This window comes from Tiliqua scincoides, chromosome 1 (assembly GCF_035046505.1).
Source record: "Tiliqua scincoides isolate rTilSci1 chromosome 1, rTilSci1.hap2, whole genome shotgun sequence".
Classification (NCBI taxonomy): Eukaryota; Metazoa; Chordata; class Lepidosauria; order Squamata; family Scincidae; genus Tiliqua; species Tiliqua scincoides.
Genome location: NC_089821.1, coordinates 61,212,179 through 61,230,412, shown reverse-complemented (window position 1 = coordinate 61,230,412; position 18,234 = coordinate 61,212,179). Strand labels below are relative to the sequence as shown.

General features: G+C 43.5%; 1 protein-coding gene across 1 annotated transcript in view; it reads left to right on the top strand.

The window, feature by feature from the left end:
• Window positions 1-17,712, top strand: part of TESMIN (testis expressed metallothionein like protein) — a 34,785-nt gene extending 17,073 nt beyond the window's left edge. Inside the window, exons 6-12 of the mRNA XM_066619604.1 lie at window positions 7,893-7,969; window positions 10,263-10,336; window positions 11,046-11,117; window positions 11,732-11,841; window positions 13,093-13,232; window positions 16,029-16,204; window positions 17,517-17,712. Of these exons, the coding sequence (XP_066475701.1) occupies window positions 7,893-7,969; window positions 10,263-10,336; window positions 11,046-11,117; window positions 11,732-11,841; window positions 13,093-13,232; window positions 16,029-16,204; window positions 17,517-17,712 (845 nt within the window). The remainder of the gene's footprint in view (window positions 1-7,892; window positions 7,970-10,262; window positions 10,337-11,045; window positions 11,118-11,731; window positions 11,842-13,092; window positions 13,233-16,028; window positions 16,205-17,516) is intronic.
• Window positions 17,713-18,234: the final 522 nt, after the last annotated feature.

Genomic DNA, 18,234 nt, shown 5'->3' with positions numbered 1-18,234 from the left:
ATCCAGATCCTCACTGCTTCCAGACAGCGCTCCAGGCCCTCAACTGCCACCCTGGAGTCTGGAGGAAAGGAGAGATAGAGCTGGGTGTCATCAGCATATTGATGACACCCCACTCCAAACCCCCAGATGACCTCTCCCAGAGGTTCCATGTAGATATTAAATAGCATAGGGGACAGAATTGAACTCTGCGGCACCCCGTACCTCAAAGGCCAGGGTGTCGAACAGGCATCCCCCAGCACCACCATCTGGGACCGACCCTCCAAGTAGGAGCGGAACCACCGCAAAACCGTGCCTCCAACTCCCAACTCGGCCAATTGGCCCAGAAGGATACCACGGTCGATGGTATTGAAAGCCGCTGAGAGGTCCAGCAGGACCAACAGGGACGCACTCCCCCTGTCCAGTCCCCGGCGTAGGTCATCCACCAAGGCGACCAAGGCAGTTTCCGTCCCAAAGGCCGGCCTGAAACCAGATTGAAAAGGATCCAGATAATCCGCTTCATCCAAGACCCCACTCGTTGGGCCGCCACCACTCGCTCAATTACCTTGCCCAGAAACAGGATGTTGGAGACTGGCCAGTAGTTATCCAACACAGTGGAATCCAGGGAGGGCTTCTTCAGGAGGGGGCGAACCACCGCCCGTTTCAAAGCAAGTGGCAACGTCCCCTCCATCAAGGAAGAGTTAACCGCCCTCCCCGTCCACTCAGCCAGTCCACCCCAGGCAGCTCTTATCAGCCAAGCTGGGCAAGGGTCAAACAGGCAGGCAGATGGCCTCACACTCTAAAGGAGTCTGTCCACATCCTCAGGCTGTACAAGCTGAAAAGAATCCCACAACACTGGACAAGCAGTTGCCAAGGGGACATTGTCAGACATTGTCAATGTGGCATCCAAGTCGCAACGAATACGATCGATTTTATCTGCAAAGTGTTGTGCAAACACGTCACAGCGGCTGACTGTGTATTCCTCCTGGTCCACTAGAGGGGCCTGATGAAAGAGGCCCCGCACCACACGGAACAGCTCTGCTGGACAGCTATCAGCAGACGCAATGGTAGCAGAGAAGAACGATCTCTTCACTGCTACCACCGTCACGGAGTAGGCTCTATAATGAGCTCTACTCCGTGTCCGATCGGATTCATCACGAGTTTTCTGCCACTGTCGCTCTAGACGTCTGCCCTGCCGCTTCATCATTCGCAGCTCCTCAGTAAACCAAGGAGCCGCTCTGAGTCTGCGACGTGGCAGAAGTCGCTCCGGAGCAATCTCATCCACTGCCCTGGTCATTTCCCCATTCCAGAGGTCAACCAGGGCCTCAGATGAGGCACCAGTCTTGGAAGTGGGAAAATCCCCCAGAGCCCTCAGGAAACCTACAGGATCCATTAGCCTCTGGGGGCAGACCATAGAAAACAGTCTCCCATCTCTGCGGAGGTAGGAAGTCGCAACAAGCCTAAACCTTACCAGAAAGTGATCTGTCCATGACAACGGAGTGATCTTAATCTCCTCCACATCCAGATCACTGTCTCCATGTCCAGCTGTGAACACCAGGTCCAACACATGTCCTGCAGTATGTGTTGGGGCCCAGATCTTCTGGGACAGGCCCATAGTTGTCATGGCAGCCATGAAATCCTGAGCTGCACCTGCTGCAGGGGCCTCGGCATGAACATTGAAGTCCCCCAGCATTAACAGGCAGGGGGCCTTCAATGCCACCCCCAAGATCACCCCAGTCAGCTCAGGCAGGGAGACTGTTGGGCAGCAGGGCGGGCGGTACACCAACAGAATCCTAATCCTGTCCGGTCCTCTCAACACAACATGCAGGCACTCGAACCCAGCAGACTGCTGGACAGGGCACCTGGTAAGGGAGATGGACTCACAATAGACCATTGCAACTCCCCCTCCCCGTCCCTGCAATCTTGGCTGCTGCAACACCTGGAAGCCTGGTGGACAAAGTTCAGAGAGACTAACGCCTCCCTCCATGTCCAACCAGGTCTCCGTAATGCATACCAGGTCTGCTTTCTCATCCAGGATTAAATCCCAGATGATACAGGTCTTGTTATTAACTGACCTGGCATTCAAAAGCAGCAGCTTCAGATTCAGGGACTCACCACCAAGACCACCAGGCATCCGAGAATTGGGGGAAGGACCAGAAGGGGAGATGATCTGCCTGTGATAAACTCTCCTCCTGTAACAGCCTGTCCGACCCCCACCGCCATATCTCCCCTGGCCCGTCACTCTCTTGATAGTGGCACCCTTCCCTTCCCCTGAGCTCCCTCCTGAGAAAAAACACATGTGGTGAGGCCCACCTTCTGAGACTGGCCTATACAGAGAGAGACACCCAGCAGGACTGCTTATAAAAAGATAAAAACAAAGGCAAGCCCGGCACTGGGTGTCACACAGGCGGATCCTCTGCTGCAGAGTGACTGTTGCTCCTCTCTCCCCTGCCTAAACAGAAGAGGAGGGTATCTGACCGCTGTTATTCCACAGACCAAGAGAGCACCAGATCTTCCAGGTGCAAACCCTGGGCTGCAAGCCACAGACCAAGAGCCCTTTGGCTCTAGCCCTTCAGCTCACACTTCTGGCAAGGCCAGCAGAGATGTAAATACCTGCCAGGCAAGGGAGGAGGAGAACAATCAGGCAAGCAGGTGGACACGCTTGCAGACTCCACCCCTCAGCCATCCAGTCCCCCAGCTGGGCCTGATGGGCCCTTCCAATACTGCCTCTGTGTGTGTGTGTGTGTGTGTGTGTGAGAGAGAGAGAGAGAGAGCACTTAAAACAGTTAAGGCTACAATCCTAGCCTCACTTTCATGGGAGTAAGCCCCACTGACTATTAAGGGACTTGCTTCTGAGTAGGCATGCCTAGGATTGGGCTCCCAGTCTATTCCCTCCTCTTGCTTTCCTCTCCACCTCTCCCCTTACTGTATACAGTCACACTTCAGTCTCTCCTTTGCAAAACTTTTTGCAAACCTAGTTGCTAACCTCATTTCCCCCTATCCTCACCAATGAAGTTGGACTGGAGGGGAAAAGTCCCTGTAGTTGTGTGTGTGTGGGGGGGGGGAGCATCTGTGTGTGTGTGTGTGTGTGTGTGTCCTTTTCACTGGAAGAGTCCTGGAGACCTTGCAAAGATGTAAAACACAGGAAAAGCAGAGAGTAGAATTTAAAATAGAATTATTCTGCAGCAACAGGTATTTTAGCCAGAGATCTTAGCTGCATGCTGGCAGGAGCTAGGAAGCACTTGCAACAGCTGCTTATGTAGTAAGCTTTTAGGAGAGCATGCTTGCTTCTGCAGTATCCCCCTGCCAGGACCTCCACATGAGTGCCGTTGCCCTTCCTCCACAGAGGGTCTACTTCCAAGTAAATCAGGTGCAACTATGTGCAGCTGCACTTGCTCAGTCACTCCTTGTTGCTTATCTCTCTACTGTGAACTGAATTGCACACTCCCAGTTGTGTGTTGTGTGTTCTACGTAGAGCTTTTGGCTTAAGGCACCAGGCACTTTAAAGGAGGATTTCATTAATGGTTCTACTGGTATGCTGTTTCCAGTGTACTTCGAGCCTAATCCTAGGCTTAGCTACTCAGAAGTAAGTCCCATTAAAGTCAATGAGGCTTACTCCCAGGAAAGTGTGGATGGGATTGTGGCCTTACTCTGATAGTGTTTACAAATGGTTGTTGAGAGAACAATTAAAAAAATTACTGTATAAAAATGTATCTTATGATCTATGACAGGGGTGTCCAAAGTTTTTGGCAGGAGGGCCACATCATCTCTCTGACACTGTGTCGGGGGCCAGGGAAATAAATAATTAATCTACATTTCAAATTTGAATAAATTTACATAAGTTTACATAAATGAATATATTAAAGATGAACTTATATAAATGAATCAAGGTCTTGCAATAGCTCAATGCCTATAAGAGGCCTTGCAAAAAGCAAGGCTGACCTTTCCTTAGCTGCCGCTGCTGCATCACAGATGTGAAAGAGCAAGCAGTGGAGGGAGCTCTCATCCCACAGCTCACACGAGAGGTCAAACAGTCACCCTCACACTGAGAGAAGTTGCGTTGGGCCAGTGTGGGCTTCAACAAATCTCCGGAGGGCCAGAGGCTCATTGGAGACTGGGGGCTCCCTGAGGGCCACATTGAGAGGCCTTGAGGGCCGCAAGTGGCCCCCGGGCTGGGGTTTGGGCACCCCTGATCTATGAGATAGATCATATTTTTAATAAATTAGAAACTATTTTTAATACTGTTTTTGCTATACTATGTATACATAGTATAGCAAAAACAGTATTAAAATAATGTATGTATGTATGTATACATACTATGTATATATACTGTGTTTTTAATAAATTAGTGACTGTACAGTTCTTAGGTAACAATTACTGGGAGGTTATTTTTCAGGATCTGGCCTCCGGTAAAATCAGACAAAATTATAGTCAGACACCTCCCTAAGTTAAACCCCCGTCTTGGGCAGCACAAGTGAGCAAGTGAGGGGATAGGATGGAGGCACATACACAGGCAGTCTAGGGGCAGATAGGCAGACAGGACTGACCTCATCAGAAGTGATTGATGGGTAGAAAGTTGTGTGCTCCTGCCATGCCTGAACACAAAGTGAGCCACAAGTTTGTAAGACATTCCTCTTTTATCACAAGGAAATGCGTCCTCCCCCTGCTTTTCCTGCCTCCTTAGCCCCCTCCCTGGGCATATCCAGCCAGTTCCAAGAAGAACCTCCTCCCCTGTCCACTAGATTCCTCCTTCTGCCCTCCCTCATCTAGAGAAAAAAATCAGGCAATTCGGCCATCAACCCCAATCGATCGTCCATCTCTACTTGTTCCCAAGAAAAATTCCTGTATCTGAATCACTTCCAGTTTCCAAACATGTGTAACTTGAGTGCACACAAGTCAGAGAAAATACAAGTTTGGGGGCTCAAGTTCAGTGGCATACAAAGGTCATTTGGCACCTGGGGCCCATAAATTTTTGGCATCCTCCCCATGACAAAATTATCTTCAGTAATAGCCATGATATGAAATGAATAATAATAATGATAATGATAATAATAATGATAATAATAATAATAATAATAATAATAATAATAATAATAATAATAATGGCCAGAGAAGAAGCTCAGACAGTGAACATTTTCTTTTCCTGAACTTATATATAATATATATATATATATATATATAATAGGTTTCAAGTATGTAGTGAACATTAGAGATCAAAACCCAAAACAAAACAATGAAGGAATGCCTATCAAGATAATATGTAGTGGGCTTGCGGTCTATCATACATATGAAAGCTGTTTTGTTGTAATATAGAAGAAAGACAAAATATATGTACATTTATGAAGAATACATTTGGTTTTCTGAAATGCTTGCAAAAAGCTATTTATTCCCAGAGTAATCTACTTTTTGGGACAGTGTACACCCTTTGTTACAGGATTCCCAGTGTAATCCACTGTTTGTTATGTAAGGCAGTTGTTTTTCCTTTTCTGGTTTTTTGGTTATAAGTTTTGAAAGGATAGAGATATTTCAACGCAGTTTGTTTCATTGCATTCTGCATGAAATTACACATCGAATGATGGTATTATTATGATATCATTTGAATGGTATTGTTTGAAAATAATAAGATTTTAAGAATTGGGATGCAGCCTCTGTCAGCCCCCTGCAGCTTGGCACCCTGGGTCTGAGACCCCCCACCCCATTTGTACACCACTGCGCAAGTCCAGAGTCATCTAAGTCTGCAGCCCATTGATGGTTATAAAATATAGTACATTCAGTGTTGGAGAAATATCCCCATAGCAGAATCATGAGCATGGAGGAAGGTGTCTGTGCTCAATGATTTAGAAACAAATATGCACAGAAATAATTGTGAGGAAAGGCTCTAGAAAGCATGAAAAGTATCCATTTGCTTTTACCCAGCCTATCCACCAAGTGTCACTGTTTTACCAACTATAAAAATATCTAGATCAGTCACATAATTAGCTAACAAGTTTTTTTATAGTTCTGTTAATGACAACTCCTTGATAAGCATTCTTTTCATAACATAAATGTTCTCTTTGGATCTGTGTTGGTAGCATCTCTTTCTCTCTTTGCATGATGATTAAGGAAGAAAGAGAAGAAGTGGCCATTCTGGCATTTTTTAAAATAGAAATCGCTATTGTCAATACATGAGTAAGGCTTATTTAAATGGAGGTGTTTGATGGCCCTGACACAGCTTTCTCCTCCAAGCCATCTACACTTACAGTGCTGTAGTACATTTTAAACACTTGTTTCCAGGGTTCTTGAACACATTTGTGTGGACTGTACATAAGGGGAGCACCAGTGAGCTTGGCAGGAAGAATAGTAACTATGAGCATATCCAGACTCCCCCCCCCCCAATGAAATATGTTACTGATTATTAAACAAGAAGGAAATTCAATTCATTTTACATCACATGGCCTTAGGGTTGATCCATCCAAGACACTGATTGAAAACCTCGCATTAAGTGGTGAGTTGAGGACACAATCATTGCTAAAGGCAGTGGAGGGGGCAGTGAAATCATCACAATGTTCTGACATCACTTCCAGGTTTCAGTTCTGAGGAGGAGGTGCTGGTGGTGATGAAGACCCCATGACCTGGCCACCCAGATCAACGAGAGCCTCTAAAGGAGAAGGAACAGGAGCAGCAACTGGACTGCAGGACTGCTGAAACATGAGACAGTAGAAGTCTTGTGATTCTGACTGCCCCTGTTCTTTCTAGTTCCTTCAGTGGCACCCCCTTTACAAGTGGCACCCAGGGCAAGAACCCTACTTGCACATGCCTAGATACGTCTCTTGTTGGGGAAAGTGGTGAACTGATGAGGGGTATCCTGCACCCTACACCTGCCTGCTGCTCACTGAAAGCGAGTGGGAAGAGATTAGGCCAGTGATAGCAGCACTGGAGGAAGAAGGGGGGGTGGAACATGCTTTGCTACCACCATTTCCTTGCTCTCCCAGCTGTTTAAGAAAGCAACTGGGTGGGTGGGGGGAGAGGAGGCGGAGACTACCCCCTTACCTTTCACTCTGGTACTGCCTTCTTGCTCTTCCTCTGCACCTGTATCTCCATATTTTGAATAAACAGGAAGAGCAGAACATGCTGGGAGTGCTCCCAATATACTTGATCAAAACATGCACTGAGGAAGAGTGAGGAACCAGTGTCAGAGCAAAAGGTAAATGGGTGGGCTCCAAAATGCCAGGCCTCGCTCTTCTGTTTTCTTAATCAGCTGGGTACAGGCAAGAAGGTGGCAGTGGGGTGTGTACTATACCTTTTGGAGGGGAGAGAACAGCAATATTGGGCTGCTTCCTCAGACAGTGGCCAAGCTTCAGCTGGGCCTTCGTGTGTACCTTTTTGTATCTCAGTTTAGAAGTACTGACTAATCTGGGCAGGTCTTGTACTTTCTTTCCATCCATTGTGTTATCACCCAGTCATTGTTTTCAGAGCTTTTTCTCTAAATTTTAAAAAAAGCAATGTTTATTACAGCCATGTACCCAAATATATTTTGATTTCATCTGTTATCCTTTTAAAAGAAGAAACTAACCCAATCTCCTCCATGACTTTTGAGCAAGCTGTGTCATTGTCTCTGAGCAGGATTCTAGGACACCTAGGAAGATGAGTTCTGGACACAGCCTTTCAGAGTCTTGAGCTCTGAGACGCTACTGCTGCTCCTTTCACTGTACTTCAGATACATCTTGTGTAGATGTTTTCCTTAGAATTCTTGCTTTTTGTGTTTGTGCCTGATAAACAAGCATATTGAGTTTGGACATATAAAAATCAATGGCAAATTAAAAAATGTGTCTACATCGTTACTAAAGATCAAAACTCATAAATTATTAATTGCATATAGTTCCCCTGAAACATATCTTATATATACCTTGCATTGACTTCAATTATGTTTTTATTAGATGCGGCTAACTCTGTAACATCTGTACTAGGACAGTTTTTGCCACTTTCAGGTAAACTGAATATCTGTGCACAAGGGGTAAGTAGACTTTTACCTTTTTTTCTCCCGGCAAGATTTTCCAATTTGACAATCCCCATACAGAGGCTTTTAGCCCATCCAAATGAACCCACCACCCAATGCAGCTGAGCCAAGGAGGCACGCACTACATCCTATGGAGGGGAGGTCAGCTGGAGAGCTCTCCTCAACATAAACAAACTTTTGTTCACTTACCCTGAGGAAAACTTTTACTGTCCCTATGAGATTTCTCGGTCCTGCACCAGAAATTTTACTGGTCCAGGACTGAAGTGTGTAACAGTGATAGGAAGGGAGAAGGATACAATTCATCCACATTCTAGTGTCACCGAACTCACCCTCTCCCTCTCTCATTCCATCTTCCTCCTTGCCCCCTTCTCACCCAGAAACTCCCCTGTTCCTCCCACCACCTGCCTCCACCACCACCTTATCTCACAATGGCAGATGGTAGCCTGGCTGGCGGGCCAATGTGTGTGGTCACTAGCAATTGTACTGATGTTTCACTGTGATGGCTGGTGGGAGTGCACAACAGCATCATACAACTTCTGGCAGAATCCAGGCACTTCTTCCTGGATCCTGCTGGCTCTACCAGTTCTACATTCTGCCAGGAGAGGATTTAGTTTGGATTAGACTGTTGGTTTGGATGGCAAGCTCTGAGTTGGCATTCTGCCAATTCTGCTGGTGGCAGTGATTATTTCACCAGGTAGCAAGCTCATATTGCCATACCCCTACTTTTTTCCACTTTGTAAATCTCTCCTGACATTTCAATCTCTCCTGACATCTCTCCTTACCCCAATGGGTCTACTTGGAACTGTGCCACCTGATGAGGTGGCACAGATCCGAGCAGAACAGAGCAGCCAGGAGCCACTCTGTGCTGCCCAGGCTATGGAGGATAGGATCCGGCATAACTGCCAAGTCCTGGCCTTGCCTCTCACTCCTTGCCCGCCCACCACATGCCCTTCTCTGAAATACCTTCTCCTGAAACACCTCCTCCCAGCCCTCTGCCTACCCACCCCAGAGTCCTATACTGGCCGAGGCTGGCCAGCGTAAACTCACCTGCTGCTGCTGCTGCTGCCGTGGAGGCTGGATCTAGCCACTGCAGGTCGGCGCAGCTCTGTGCACTGGTGTGGCTTGTGCAAACATGCTTTATGGCATGTTTGCGACTCTCCTGGGACAGTGCAAGAGATTTTATGTCCAACCATTAAAAAATTTGCTCTTAGGTTCTTGGTGATTGGGGAGGGGGGTGTCATGAAGAGCTTCTACATTTCAAAACTTCTCATTTCAGGCTCAGTTGGCTCAATTTTGTTTTTTTTAGCAAGGTTCATGCTGTCATTAGATGGCAGGTGCATATCCTATCAACTTGTTTCCCTTGCATGCTGAGAGGATCAGGCAACACATTTCCGCATACACTAACCATCATCAGCCAACATGTAACAGAAAAACCATACAGTAGTTGAGAAAGTTATAAAAATGACTTAACCAATCCTTGTGACAAACTAAAAGTAAAAATTAAAATAAAACAACAACACTGTGACAAATTAACCAAGACTCCCAGCCTCTCCCCTCCCCCAGGCCAGTACAGCCTGTGCTGCATCCTATGCACGAATTGCCCATGCTGGAGTTGTCCCCTTGCCCCAGGGGAAGCCCTAGGATGGACAATGGGGCAACTCAGACCTGCATCAGCTCTGCCACTGGTGCAAGTCCACATTGCCTTTTGTCAGTGGATCAGGCCTGAAAAGGAGGTTAGGATCTGGCACACATGGCTGCCGCCGATCCCGCCCCTCCCCCCAGGAACTGATACACTCATTTTCCACCATTCTCTTACATTTTCATTTTTCCTCTGCTCCCCATTTTCTGTCTACTTAGTCTCTTCTTTTATCTTTCTATATGCCATTTTTTTCCTATCAACTCTGCATATTACCTCATTCTTCTCCCTTTAACTATTTTTCTCCTTCCCATTTCCTCATTTAATCACTCCATTTTTAACCTTTGGCTTATTTATTCCTTCCTTCACTCCAACACCCTTATGCCAATCTTTTATCCTTCCTGTTATAATTCTTCTGTCCATACTCCTCTTAATTTTCCCAACTTTTCACCACATACCTGGTGCCACAGGCAACTCTGCTTTTACCCACAGACTTTTGATGGGTGAAGTACCTGGTCTGATCTGATAATCTGCTCTGATAAATTGAATTAATTTTATTGTAGATTGAACACAAGGTCCTTACAGATCAAATCATAAAGTATACTTTTCAAGGATTTGTACCTGGTTTTTATGTCTGATTCTTATTTTGAGCAGTTTGATAATGGATCCTTACATACATGCCACTCAGATTCAAATCTTCAAGAGTCAACAAAACTAGCTTTAGTCGGGTAAGAATATATGCTTGTTGCTATTCTGAGTATAAGTCATGGTCATCTATATGATTATTTCTACAATACTGAAGGTTCACATAAAAACCTGTTGTTATTTACAGTGGTTTTCAACAAGGCATTTTGCAATATCTTATATTATTACTGATAGCTATAGTTATATCCCACTTTATTATCACTTCAATAACAAGATGCCACTTTTTGGGCTCCTTGTTTAAGTATAGCATTATTCTGCAAAACTCCAGTTCTTGACAGAGCAATATTCACTTAGGCTGCAATCCTAACTACACTTTCCTGAGAGTAAGCCCCATTGAACAAAATAGGACTTACTTCTGAGTAGACCTGGTTAGAACTGTGCCCTAAGTTGCACCAGGGAAAAAGCATAATAGGTAGTAGCAAGTTAAATTGTATAACTTGAATAATAGAAACAGGAGTAGGAAGTAAATATATTATTCTTTTCTCTGTATAGTAGAGAAAAGTTTCAGAGCTCAGAGTTTCATTATCCTGGAAGCAAGAGAGTGTGGGGTGGTAGGTAGCAGGAGAAGGCTTCATATATTGGGATGGATGGATTAAAACCATAATTTCTCCCTATCCTACCAACATGTGGATGTCATCTCTGTAAAGGACACAATCCTATAAACATTCAATATATAATTTTTCAGATATCATTTCTGAACATTTGTTTTGTTTTTCATTTGCAACCATTTAGATTACCTTTTAGTTCCTGGGATGCGAAGTCTAAAAAACCTTGCAACTGCACTAAATCACAATGTCTCAAACTGTAAGTATATAAAATGTCATTGGAATATTCTTCAAATGTCATGCATGTATTGCTGTACTGTGCTACCAGATGTATTGGACTGAAACAACTGAAGTAAATTAAAGTCACATACTACATCTGAAGCTACATTTTATTTTCTTTCATTCCTCCTTTCTTTCTGCACATCATACTTGACACTATGCATAAAATGTAATGTCTGAACAGTATACTACTGATAACATGTTATTGGTGTTTTGGAAATTTTTTTGCATTTTTGAAATTTTTGAAATGAGTAGGCCTCATGTCCTAACTCAGCAAGTCACTTTTCCTCTGCTGAAGTCCCAAGTGACTCTGGGATACACAGGTTTTTGGTAATCCTGATGTCTTATCTTTTATCAGCATTACCAAAAAAAAAATGTGTATCCTGGAGTCACTTGGGACTTCAGCAGAGGAAATGTGACTTATTGAGAGTGGACATGAGGTAAAAATTTCCTAAACGCCAATCACATATAAAAGAAATTGTAGTCACACAGACCAAATACTAGTGCATCACAATATCATAAATAAAAATGAACCATACTTGGAAATAATGAACTATAAAAATGTATTTCATTTATTACCTTTGTTAAACACAGATACTGCGATTGTTTTGCCAATGGTGATTTCTGCAATAACTGCAACTGTAACAATTGTTATAACAATCCACAACATGAAAGTGAACGGTTTAAAGCAATCAAGGTAATACAACTATGTTCTACTATAACTAGGAAAACATATGACATTCTTCTGATTTTTTAGGTTGCTTATTATTTTTAAAACACACATACAGAACAGCCAATAATTTTCTTATCAACGAAGTTTGGTTCAACACAGTTTTCTTTAAGACATTGGGCTGTGGTCCAAAGTTTCTTTCCTCCAAGCAAATGAAACCTTAGGCTACAATATTTTGGATATTTTGATGTTGTCCTATATTGGGCAATGTGGAGGAATCCCCACTTCTACTGCCATCTATAGCTATCACTCCATTGTGGCTGGGGATACTTGCTGATGATATCACAACACAGTGCTACCAAACCATAGTTCAATGAAAGGAGCCAGTGTGATCTCTTGGCAGGTTTACATAAGGCAGGGTGGAATGGTCAGGATAGCAGGAGCCCATACAAGGTCTTGAGGTAGAAAGGGAGGAGGGTAGAATAGAGGACATGGGGGACAGAGGAGGAGCAGAACAGTGGGGGCAAAGGAGACAAGTGGAGGAGAATAGAAAGCAGTGGGAATGATGAGGAGGAGACGGGGGACGATTCAGGAATCCGAAGAAGAGGAGGAAGAAGTGATATACCCCAGATGAGGACCCAGAACTTTCCTGTGCCCCAGGCTGACATACAGACCCCAGGACACCTGGGAAGAAGACTTAACCTTCCAATGTATATTATCATGGGTCTTGTACTATGCTACCCAAGGAGAGGGCACCTGCTAGGAATATTGGCACACTGAGCACTTGAGCAGAAGAGAGCAAGCAGCCAAAGTCTAATAAAACAACTGGGCTGTAAAAGGAGGTTGATGAGGCAAGCTGTCTCTGGTTGCACTGTCTCTGGTTGCATCTATGGGGCGTGAAGGACCTGATCATCACAGAGCAGAATAAATAGACCACAAAAGTTACTAACAGAAAAAAGAAGCAATGTACCCCTCAAAATTTATCTTATTAGATCACCCTGCTGGTGAAAGGTGTCTCCAATTTGAAGTGAGTTCCCCTTCCCCCAGCAACCCCCTAAGCCCCCCACTCCATTCTTATCAATTTCCTGTCCTTGGGAATTCTTAGGTCAGCAGCAAGGATTAGGTCTTAGACCAGCAGGCAAGGCCAGCAGCATCCTTACTCATTACCATCTGTGAAAAAGAGAGTAGTCTAATAAGTCTTAGGTGGGCAGTATTTTTGTATTAAAATGAATTCAAATTTTTCTTCAACTTGAATGACATCTGCATAAATAAAATGTTTTGTTTTAGGCTTGCCTTGATCGAAACCCAGAAGCTTTTCTACCAAAGATTGGAAAAGGGAAACTAGGAGATATCAAACCCAGGCATAACAAAGGATGTAATTGTAAACGTTCAGGCTGCCTAAAAAATTACTGTGAATGCTTTGAGGTTTGTTGAGTTGGCTTTGTAAAAGTGTGACACTTAGGGGATGTCCACCTGTGAAAAGACGCGAGGTTGCCTCATGTGAGGGAAAACTCCCATAGAATCTCTCTGAGGGAAAGGTGGAGGCAGTGGCAGGAGATACACAGAATTCAAAAGTGGCTGGAAAGAAGGTCAGTGCAAAAGCCTCTAGTAAAGTAGAGATGACATATCCTATTGTATCAATACCAATATGTTATCTTGGGTAGCATAATAAAAGGATGAGCACAGGTGAGGATAGATTGATGCCTGAAGTAATGATGATGCAGGCCAATGGTTGTAAGAAAAGGCATGGGTACTCTTTGTCTGCTGCTTTTCCAGACCCTGGATATTCAGATGACCACCATCAGGGTGCTTGGCAGCACCACAAACAGAGCTGTTTATGTACTGAGTCAATTATTTCTTCATGGATAGTATAAGTTTTGGAAAAGTGATTTATAAATGTTTCAAATAAAATAACTAACAAAATATGCACCACAAATTATTTATTTAAAATATTTAAATCCCACCATTCCCCATCCTGACTGAGGCATTCAAAGTGGCTAATCTCTTAGTTCAAACAGGTCATTACAGTTTCTAGGAAATGTTGGAAACAAGGAAAATTTTCTCTTCAATTCCAAAGAAATTATGGTCACAGTCGGGCATCTAAGAATTTCTTTGTGCAGTGCAGGGCTTTCTTTTTTCATACAGTCTCTATGACCTTGCTAACTTGTATGCTAATACACATGCGCAATGAATGTAAGAAGCACAGTTATATTTCACTAATCCTGATGGTAAATGGGGCTTCCTCTGAAGACTATTCAGAAATTTCCATTGATTCAGATATTTGTTTATATACCGCCTTTCTCATAGATTTAAGTCAGTTTATGTAGGCAGACTGACCATAAACCCCATTTTTTCCAAATGGAGTTTTTACAAGTGTTATTCTATGAGAGAAGTTCATAGAACTCTCCAGTTCTTCTGATGTTTCCCTTCATAGTGCAGTTGTTATTCTGAATGCACAGCTCTTGCCTTCCAAGTTTCCACAGGCAACCGCAAATCAAGCCTCAGACAGGTTCTCAAGATGTTATCCATTTCTTACCAGCTGACACCTCTGCAGTCCACACTCCTCCACATTCCTTCACATTACTCATCAGCATTCCATTCGCCAATCCAAAGCAAAACTGGGGCTTACCTGTTTAACTTCTTCAGGCAAGGCAGTAGTTCAACCTCCAGACTACACTTCCTCCCCATGACAATATGGGAACCAGATTAGAGTTAAAAATTGTCTTGCTTTCAGTTTGTTTCTGGTCACAATTTACTAGTTTTGACCAATAAAGCCCTATAAAATGGCTTCAGACTAAGGTATCTGAAAGACCACCCGCTCCCATGTGAACTTGTCGCTTCTTTCAGTCTTTCTCAGAGGCCCTGCTCTGGACCCCACTTTCAGAGTTAAGACAAATGCAACTTGAAATAGGGTGTTTTTCTTTAGTGGTAGAATACCTCTTCTAGAACACTCAGTTGGAACCCACTTTGTTACATTTTGATGCCATGTAGAGACAATTTTCTCCTGCGTTTTTAATGGACCATGTGGTTTACTATTGCTTTAGCTGTTTTTTTAGTATTGTTGTTTTTATTACTATTGTCACTGATGTTTTAATTGATGACTTGTAATTTTTGTTGTTAGTTGCCTTGGAAGGTCATGCTGACAGGTGGGATAAAATATTTTAAATTCAATATAAATAAATAATATAATCCTATGGCACTGACCCCTTGAAATTTTTCAAAGAGATTTGACTAAAGAAAATGCTGAAATATTTGTGTTTTTTTTCACTGCCTGTGGAAGGGCAGCTCAACTTCCTTCTTTCACTTACTGTTTTGAACATAGTTGACTTAAGAATGGCTTCTGTAGTCCAAGAGAGAAGGAGATTCGAAATACACAAATATCTGGGGTCTGAAGAGATTCAAATTATTACTCTGTTTTTGTTTTACTCAGAACTCTTGCAAAACCCATCCTGCCTATCATAGCTTTTATCCCAGCCTACTGTGGTGGTTCATGATAAAACTGAAATCCTATGCGCACATACTGGGGAGCAAACATTATTGAACTTGCAGCCCAATCCTAACCAGCGCTGGCACAGCCACACTACCCACGCTATATCCAGCACTGGGATGGAGCAGGCAGGAGGTCTCCTCAGGGAAAGGGATATTTTGTTCCCTTACCCCATGTCAAGCCCCAGCCTGCTCAGTAGGGCAACTCAAATCTGTTGCAGCTAAATTGCTGGTGCAAGTCCAGGAAGCCTAAGTTGGGCTTTCAAGCCTAGGAGGGGGAATAGGATATAGCGTAGGCCAGCGCCGCCGATCCTTCCCCCCTCCTAGGCCTCCCCTCCTCCTATTCTCCGTCTCTCCACCCTCCCCGTTTCTGTTATACCCCTCCCCAACCCTGTTCCACCCTTGCACCAACCAATGGGAGCTTTCCTGCTTTTTCAGACATAGCATCTTGATTCAGCACTACAGGACTGTGCAGGTCTTTCTGCCAGCACAGCCTACTCACCAGGTGCTGCAAACATGCTTTATGGCATGTGATACCCTAGGCTGGAGCATCCTAAGCTGCTGCGCCAGCATAAAGTAAGAGTAGGATTGCACTGTAAGTGGGATTTATTCCCAAGGAAACGTGCATAGAAGCAAGCTTTAGGAGAGCCAGATCTCTTTTGTGTTCTCTCACATTGTGTATTTGCATTTAATAACATTTATGTCTTTATGAATAGAGCATTTTGCATCTTCTAGGCTAAAATTATGTGTTCCTCTATCTGCAAATGTGTTGGTTGCAAAAATTATGAAGAAAGTCCGGATCGAAAAACACTAATGAATATGCCAAACCACATGGAGTTTAAAAGTTATGAAGAAAATGAGTCTGTATCATTTTCTAACTTTGAAATATTATCAAAACTGAGAAAAGACAGGTGAATATTAAGAACTACCTGTATAATAGCCTCTTTTTTCTGAGAGATGTATCTTGAAATAGCAGAATGTTTTTGTACATAGTAATACTTCTAATTATAAATATTAACAGCCATCTGCCACTTACATAAACACTTTGAGTCTACCTGATTTCTTCTTTTGACCTATGCTTGCTCCTCTTTATATGCTCTGCCCTAACCCATAGTTATTTACTTACAACGTTGGACATGCTCTGTAGCAGAGGTGAAGAATATAGTGCTGCAGCTGTTTTATACAATTTTTTGAAAATTGCTTCTGGAACAATATTTATACATACTATGTTTTCAGAATATAATATTAACCTGTGTTCTCTTGAATACTGGGTTTGGATGTGGATGTCTCCAGATGTCTCCATATGATTACTCAAGTGCTTGTAGCTGTCAGGAGGGAGGCATCTCTACTAAAATTGCACTAGTAGCAGGCCTACAGACAAACCTTCAAAAACTGCTTTGTACAGGAAAATAGCCAGCAACAGATTTTTTGATCATCTGGTCCATGATCATAAGCAAGAGAAGGGGATTTTTCATCATTCCTTGTGATGTAGGCAGTCTGAATGTCCTTCACTTTGAATGGCCCCGTTTCTTTGTGTCATTGGTGAAGTGAGTTCTCAAACCTAAGTCTAGTGCTGAATGTTAGTTGGGTTCTAAGTAATTGGGCAACCCAATCCAATGCTTCTCTAGCCCTGGCACTGCAACTGCAGCACCAGTGCTGGGTGTCACAAATGTGCAATAAGTCACATTTTGCCACCCAGGGAGTAAATGGTGCTGTGGGGAGGTCTGCCCCACCCTGCCAACGCCACAGTTGGAACCCCAGCCTGTGCTGGGGCTATCATAAACGCTGAGCGGCCCTGAGGTATGGGGAGGGCGGTGGGAGGATGGGGGAAGCATTTTTGGATGGGGGGGAGGGCAGAGGGTGACTGGCCCATAAAGGGGATGGGACCAGTGGAGGCCTCCTCCACCGAATCCTATCCTCCCTCTTAGGCTTGAAAGCCTGACAGCTTCTCGAGTCTGTGCCAGCAATTTAGCTGGTGCAGCTCCAAGAAGCTCCATTGAGGAGACTAGGGCATTACTTGGTTTAAGGGGATGAATGTCCCCTTACTCCGAGGAGACCTCCAGCCTGCTCTAATCCAGCACAGGATGCAGCAGTTGCTGTTTGACATCGCTGCTCCTGTGCTGGATAGGATTGGGCTGTCAGTGTTGCTGAATAAATTAGCTAATTTATCTTTTGCATTGATTTAAATTTCCGACATTTAAATATATACTTTTTTTATTCCAGTCGGCAGTCTAGTACATGTATATCATGGGAAGTGGTTGAGGCAACATGTGCCTGTCTCCTGGCTCAAGCTGAAGAGGCAGAAAAAGAAGCTTACTCTGTTTGTCTAGCAGAACGAATGATCTTGGAAGAATTTGGGAGATGTTTATCACAGATTCTACACTCTGAATTTAAATCCAAAGGGTTGAAAGTTGAATAATGTGCCTTAGCTACAAAAACATAATGAGCTGAAATAGTGTTTGAGATAGCCTTCCACTTTAATGATATTCATAAAAATTAGTGTTATCTCTTACTGTCATTTCATTCCTAGTTTTTTATTTCACGCTCACACTGGTTTACATTATCCTTTTGTTCTAAATTCATAAAACAGTTAAAAACAGTTAAACTACATTACTTGGATGTCTAAATTTAATTTCTAGATTCTGTTTTATAAGCTAAAAGAGGATAATAAAAAAAGATTGCTCAGGTCTAGTTACATCTAAATGCTTCAGATAGCTGATTTATGTAATATACATTGCATTTATCTTGAACTACTCTATATCGTGATGTCAAATATAAGCCACAATACTTCTTAACATCATTGAAATAAATTTTGTTTGGACCTAATCAGTTCATTCATGATTTTCTTTTAGATTTAATAATTTCAAAGACTTCAGTGGAAATCTACCAACTAGAAGTGTGGTAAAAATCAAATACCCAAAATGCTGTTTGACCATTTTTA